The sequence below is a fragment of the Oncorhynchus kisutch genome, linkage group LG1 (assembly GCF_002021735.2).
Source record: "Oncorhynchus kisutch isolate 150728-3 linkage group LG1, Okis_V2, whole genome shotgun sequence".
NCBI lineage: Eukaryota > Metazoa > Chordata > Actinopteri > Salmoniformes > Salmonidae > Oncorhynchus > Oncorhynchus kisutch.
The window spans coordinates 57,526,695-57,534,017 of NC_034174.2; the positions used below are offsets into that span (position 1 = coordinate 57,526,695).

The 7,323-nt window shown below is 41.5% G+C and overlaps 1 protein-coding gene across 1 annotated transcript; it reads left to right on the forward strand.

Moving 5' to 3' along the window:
* Positions 1-3,593: 3,593 nt before the first annotated feature.
* Positions 3,594-7,062, forward strand: LOC109890944 (cytochrome c oxidase subunit 6C-1). Its single transcript, XM_020483117.2, has 4 exons — positions 3,594-3,761; positions 4,682-4,796; positions 5,027-5,158; positions 6,934-7,062. The coding sequence occupies exons 2-3, from the start codon at positions 4,692-4,694 to the stop codon at positions 5,150-5,152; spliced, it is 231 nt and encodes a 76-aa protein (XP_020338706.1). The 5' UTR covers positions 3,594-3,761; positions 4,682-4,691; the 3' UTR covers positions 5,153-5,158; positions 6,934-7,062.
* The last annotated feature ends 261 nt before the right edge of the window (positions 7,063-7,323 follow it).

Genomic DNA, 7,323 nt, shown 5'->3' on the forward strand with positions numbered 1-7,323 from the left:
TGACACACAAAGACCCAAACGGCATTCCATAGGATACCACAGTCTTATTGAAACATTCAGTGAAAGTTATTAAAAAACCTCCAAATAACCTTTAAATGTCATTGAAAACACTCATCATAACATTTGGAGGATGTCCTCTGAACATTATTTAATTACCTTCAAATAACCTATAATTTTAATTCTCAGAACGTTAATAACACCTTCATGGACAACTTTCAGGGAACCATAGTGAAATGTTAACAGAACCTCCCTGCAATCTAAAAATGTACATTCCCAGAACAGGCAAAATTTTCACTTCTGTTCTCAGAATATTTTTAAAATGTTCAGTTTTACCGGTCAGGAAACATATGGCTTCGTTCCCAGAACCAATGGAAAACCAAAAACATCTGTTCCCATAATCTCCAAGGAACCAAATGCGCTAGCTAATTGGCCTACAAATGCATAGGCCTACATCATATGCATTGTGACAGCACTGTTAAGCCAATGGCACATTGGGATTTTGTGTCCGAGAATTTCGATGGAGCCAATACTTTGTCAATAGGAGTCATCCATGCTGGATGAATGACAACAGATGATGTCCGACAAAAAACTCACAACACTTGAAGATTCGAAAGTCGGATGACTTTTCAGCAAGGTAGCATGCCCAGTAAAGTCAGGACAGGGGTCCAGCTGCAGTCAGAACAGCAGCATGACCAGGTGGACTGGGGACAGGAACAGCCAGGAATTATCAGGCCAGTTCGTTCTCAGGTTGGGTTGATTGAAATGCGGAGTAGAACTCGCACAAAAAGCCAGGCCCTATAATAGAGTACCACAGTATGAGTCTTAATACCCATAAAACCTAGCGGTCTAGCAGGGAAATGGTTCCAATCGTTTTTCCACCATTCATTTTTCCACAAGGGATTTTAGAAACACTTTTAAAAAATGGGCTGTGTTTCATGTAGGCTTACCCTGGCATGACCTTTTGATACAAGTCTCTAGGACAAGGTGAGTTTTATCAATATATTTGCCTGTATTTACCCTCCCAAAAAATGAAATGCTAATTAGCTGCTAATCTGGCTATCATAAAGAACTATAAATGTCATAATGATCTAGACAAGACTGACAAATCAAGGCAAAGGTTAGAATCTCTGGATTAACTATCTAATCTTAGCTAAAGGTAGTAATTAATAAATTGGCAACATTTATTTAAATGGACAATTTTGTAAACTGTCCTGTGCACGTTTTAAATTGACACAATCCCTGTTAACAAAGAGATGATGTGCAGGAGCTTGCAGGGTTTTGTTGTTTTGTTATACTGAAGTACTGAAATTCCCACAAAAGAACATTGTTTCTTAACATTCTGTGAACAATGAGAACATTACTTTAAATAGAACCATGAGGAAACCTGTAGGAAACTTGATGCTGAAGTACATATGGTTCTCAGTATGTGCTAGCTGGGTATCCTGCACCATTCCCAGAACATTGTGGGAAGGTTATATGAAAAATAACTACAGGATAACCACGCTCTCACCAAGCTCAGAATGTTATGTGCTAGCTGGGTACCTTCGCTGCCACCAGTGTAGTGTCTGAATTAATCTATGAAATGTAATTTAAGGATGGAACTTCACGTTGAAGATTTACAGTACTTGACTCAGTCTACAAAAATAATCACCACTCATTGTTCAACTAGTCTCCACTATCTATACCATAGGCATCAGTGGAGGCTACTGAGGGGAGGACGGCTCATAATAATTGCTTGAATGGAGTTAATGAAATGGTATCTGACATATCAAACATGTGATTTCCATGTGGTTGATGCCATTCCATTTACTCCATCTCAGCCATAATTATATGCTGTCCCCACCTCAACAGCCTCCTCTGATAGACATTAAAACCAGTAGTTAGTTATAGCGCTGATGGCGCATGATGCTGGAAGTATTTGAATTTGAAACGTGCCATATTGCTGAATGGGGTTGAATGGCACCAAAAACATCGCTAAGGATCATGGTGAAAGTGGCCGTAACTAGTAAAGGATCATGGTCGATGTAGTTATTTTCACCCTGCCTGAGCGACACATGCAAAAAGCGTGCATGAGGGCGAAAGCCCGTGGTCCTGTGTGACATTTATTTTGATTTTTTCCTGTGTGACTAAATATAGTAGCCAGAATGGATCACTATTTTAAAAAATATCTCTATTTGTAGCGAACTTTTAAATTATTCACTGTGTGGATCGAACTTGATCATATATTTTTTTAATTGCCCAAAATGCGTGTAATTTTGGTGGGGTTGGCCATTCTGACGATAGTAATTTACATATATTTTCTAGGGCTGAACAGGGCTTTTAGCACCGCTAGCAGCAAGAGCTCATGATTTCACTCTCCAGACCAGACACTGGGGGGCTGGTCTATACCAAGGGGCCAGGTTTCCAGTCTAGAAGCACGGTTTAGACTGCATTTACAGTTTTGCTTTAATTTCCATAAACGGCCACATAGAGAAGTCAAGTTTTAAAATTCCTAATAAGACATCAGCTTTGTGCACAAAACATCCGTTGAAATATTCAAATAATTGTCGCGGAGGCAATGATTTTTTTTTCATCACTCACACCGACGATATTAAGATCTTATATTCATCCAATATCTGCCATGTTTTTGGATGACGTAATGATTACATAGCTAATCGTGCTGCTCGCTCATGGGATGTTGGACGGTATAAACAAGATGAAACCCGGATTTAGAAGGTTCATGAATCGGCCTATGCAAATGTCAGTAACCTTGAAAACAAGGTCGGATATCTTGGACACAGTCTCCAATTAATATTATACCTCTATGGTCTATACACCTTGAGTCATTGATGCCAGTAAAAAACAGTGTGCAAAGAGCAATGTCATCATCAGGAATACTGATATATTTAATGTTTTTTTTTAAATGTTATGTTAGTTTATTGTACCATAAAGAATATAAGCAGGAATCATTAGGGCATCTCTGATGATCATTCTTGTGCGCTGATACTTCCATCGATGGATATTTCTCGAGCCCTGGATTTTCCACGTAGTAATTCTTTCTGCAAGATTGTCGGTCTTCACTAGTTACCACAGCCACAAAGTCATAAACCCTGCATATTTCTACAATCTTCCTCAAATTGTATTTTATACCTAGCCTTAACCTTAAACTTAACCACACTGCTAACCATATGCCTAACCCTAACCTTTAAATTAAGACCAAAAAGCTAATTTTTGTTTCCATTAATGTTTCTAGTAAAAACCAAGATAATCCCTCTGCAAGACCAATTCCTTCCATCACCCGTCCCTTTTCCCCTTTCCCTTTTGTGCCACAACGTCAAAGATTTTCATAACTAAACCTAGATAGCATGTCGTTTCCAATGGGAACAGATTAGTCATAGTGGGCAGAACAAGCAAGGAGGTGGGCAGAGCCAAGCACGAGTAGCCTATTGGCCCGTTCTAGCATACATCTGCATATGTCTGTTTTGGGAACAGATCAAACGTTTCATCAATGAGAACATTTGCAGAATGTAGGCCAAAATCCATCTTCCGGTTCCATCTTCTCCCACTGCCCGTGGGCTTCCTCTCACTACCATATCTATGAATATGAATAGGGAAACCGACCGTCCTCCAGTACAGTAAGTGGCGGTGTATGCGCCTTTCAGTTGGTTGCGATCTGCCAATATAAATGTAACGAAGAATAAATATTCCATCCGCATAAATCCGAAAGATCAACGCATCAGAGGTGCACTAACACATTTTGGTGAAGGTCGTGAGTGCTTCTTGTAAGTATTTAGTAAATGTGGAACCAAATGCTTTCTATGAAACATGTACAGACAATATATACTTAGTTGTTTAAATGTTATGATTCTCTCCATTACATGGTCAATTTGTAATTGTCGACATTACCCGTTAGCAACAAACTAAGTTTGCTAACCTATCTGTTCAATGTTGTGGGTGTAGTAGTTTTACTGTCAGAATACATGTATATGTATATATCTATCTAGCCAATTGCAGCTAACATTTAGTTAATTATGTTGCCTTTCTTTTCTTTACAAAGATTAGCGGCCGACAGCGCTCATCTACCCAATGGCCAGGGTAGAAGGACCTACGTTAGCTAGCTAAGCTAAGGAGCTTGTTATAGCATTACATTTTACATTTGAGTCATGACATTGATAGTTTTAATGGTTCTCTGAAATTGTGACACTAAGTTAGATAGGTAGGTAAGTCAACTATTGACATAACTAGCTGCCAGTAGTTAACGAAGGTAGCACTTGATTCTGTTCCAGCACACACATTGGCTAGACTGATATAGCCCATTAGAAAAAGTATGGCTAGCTATTTCTAAATAGAGGCATTTTACATGCAATATATATGGATCACATTGGCCAATGTCAATAGCATAACCAGCTTCAGATGGAGATATTCAACCATGTTTTTCTGAATTGCCAATCCGATTGGTGTCCTTTCTTTTGAAGGGGAATCTGCTAGCTACCACTTGGGATTGATCCAAATGTGACTTGGATGTTGGTCACGCAGCTAAATGCCTGATTTAATTTTCACCTCACAGCAAATTCATTACAATCAACTTAAGTGTGACCTTAAGTACAACCAATATATTTCTTGATATAAGGACATTTCTGAAAGCAGCATTGTTGTACTTGAACCCAATTAAATTATGTGCCATTTTTCTTCTGAACTCCAGGAATTCCACAATGTCTCTGGCTAAGCCTGCAATGCGAGGACTCCTTGGGAAGCGTCTGCGGTTCCATTTGCCCATTGCCTTCGCTCTGTCATTGGTGGCTGCAGCAGCTTTCAAGGTCATCTGACAATCATGTTTTTGTTTAAGGTGGCCTGGGATTTCAGCAAGGTGGCCACCTTAACATTTTCTATGTAGGAAAAGCCCTGGGGAGAGAAGTTTGAAATGGAATGGTTAAAGTCCATCATGGCATTTGTCACATTGAATGGATATCATCAGCAACAGGCATGTTTTTGTATTCATAAGTAAATACTTCCTTCTGATGAGGTAATATTGTCTTTGTCTTCTCAGTATGGTGTAACAGAGCCCAGGAAACAGGCCTATGCCGATTTCTACAAACAATATGACGCCACAAAGGAGTTCAACAACATGAGGGACGCTGGCGTTTTTGAAAGTGTCAGGCCAACTGGCGAATAAACCCCTGTGAGTATTTTGCAACCAATGAGGCATCATTTCATCTATCTATTAGGCCAGTGTTCTTCACTCCTTGTCCTGGAGGGCTGCAGTGGGTGCAGGCTTTTGTCCCAGCCAGCCCCACCTTGGCACACCTCGGTTGTGTTCTGTAGGCACAAATCAGAACATTTGTCAAAATGTTCAACTTGTCCTGTAAGTGTGCAAATGTTTCTAAAATGTTTCAGAACATTGTTGCCTACTGAATAAGCCCTTGAATTTGATAAACAAGGTCTCAACGATTTGTTGAGCCAAGTGTTTTTGGTGCTAACCTTAACAAGGAGGATAAAAGAATGCTGCAGTGCTCTTGGACCATGAGTGGATGGTTTTATAATAATGTGTCAATGTTATAGCTGCAATACTGCATTGTGTTCAAATCAAATCAAATTAATTTATATAGCCCTTCGTACATCAGCTGATATCTCAAAGTGCTGTACAGAAACCCAGCCTAAAACCCCAAACAGCAAGCAATGCAGGTGTAGAAGCATGGTGGCTAGGAAAAACTCCCTAGAAAGGCCAAAACCTAGGAAGAAACCTAGAGAGGAACCAGGCTATGTGGGGTGGCCAGGCCTCTTCTGGCTGTGCCGGTGGAGATTATAACAGAACTTGGCCAAGATGTTCAAATGTTCATAAATGACCAGCATGGTCGAATAATAATAAGGCAGAACAGTTGAAACTGGAGCAGCAGCACAGTCAGGTGGAAGTTGAAACTGGAGCAGCAGCATGGCCAGGTGGACTGGGGACAGCAAGGAGTCATCATGTCAGGTCGTCCTGGGGCATGGTCCTAGGGCTCAGGTCCTCCGAGAGAGAGAAGGAGAGAACGCACACTTAGATTCACACAGGACACCGAATAGGAGCCCTAGCCCTAGCCCCCCGACACAAACTACTGCAGCATAAATACTGGAGGCTGAGACAGCAGGGGTCAGGAGACACTGTGGCCCCATCCGAGGACACCCCCGCACAGGGCCAAACAGGAAGGATATAACCCCACCCACTTTGCCAAAGCACAGCCCCCACACCACTAGAGGGATATCTTCAACCACCAATTTACCATCCTGAGACAAGGCTGAGTATAGCCCACAAAGATCTCCGCCATGGCACAACCCAAGGAGGGGCGCCAACCCAGACAGGATGACCACATCAGTGAATCAACCCACTCAGGTGACGCACCCCTTCCAGGGACGGCATGAGAGAGCCCCAGTAAGCCAGTGACTCAGCCCCTGTAATAGGGTTAGAGGCAGAGAATCCCAGTGGAAAGAGGGATCGGCCAGGCAGAGACAGCAAGGGCGGTTCGTTGCTCCAGAGCCTTTCCGTTCACCTTCCCACTCCTGGGCCAGACTACACTCAATCATATGACCCACTGAAGAGATGAGTCTTCAGTAAAGACTTAAAGGTTGAGACCGAGTTTGCGTCTCTCACATGGGTAGGCAGACCGTTCCTTAAAAATGGAGCTCTATAGGAGAAAGCCCTGCCTCCAGCTGTTTTCTTAGAAATTCTAGGGACAATTAGGAGGCCTGCGTCTTGTGACCGTAGCGTACGTGTAGGTATGTACGGCAGGACCAAATCAGAGAGATCGGTAGGAGCAAGCCCATGTAATGCTTTGTAGGTTAGCAGTAAAACCTTGAAATCAGCCCTTGCTTTGACAGGAAGCCAGTGTAGGGAGGCTAGCACTGGAGTAATATGATGACATTTTTTGGTTCTAGTCAGGATTCTAGCAGTGTTATGATCTGTCCCTTTCTGTATTACAGCTGATGTCCCATTGTGCATTCCTGGTCTGATGTTCCAGCTCTGTGATCTACTCATCGAACACTGCGGTTATATTCTCGTGAATAAATGATTCTCTATTGGTGCCAGTGCCTCATTATGATTCATCTGTGTTATTGTGATAAACTGTTTTGAAACATTTTTGATTAATAAGAATGCAACAATGCTTTCATTCCCAAAGAATACCGGGAGTGTGTTCATTACGTCTTGCAATGGAAACCATTTACGAACCGAAGCAATCAGAAAGATTTAGCAAAAAATGTTTAGCAACAGAATCGGCATTTAAAATATTACATTTCAGTTGAAGTCATGCGAGTAAAAGTTGTACCATAATAAAACAATCATGACAGCTGTGATGGAAAATAGAACTTTAC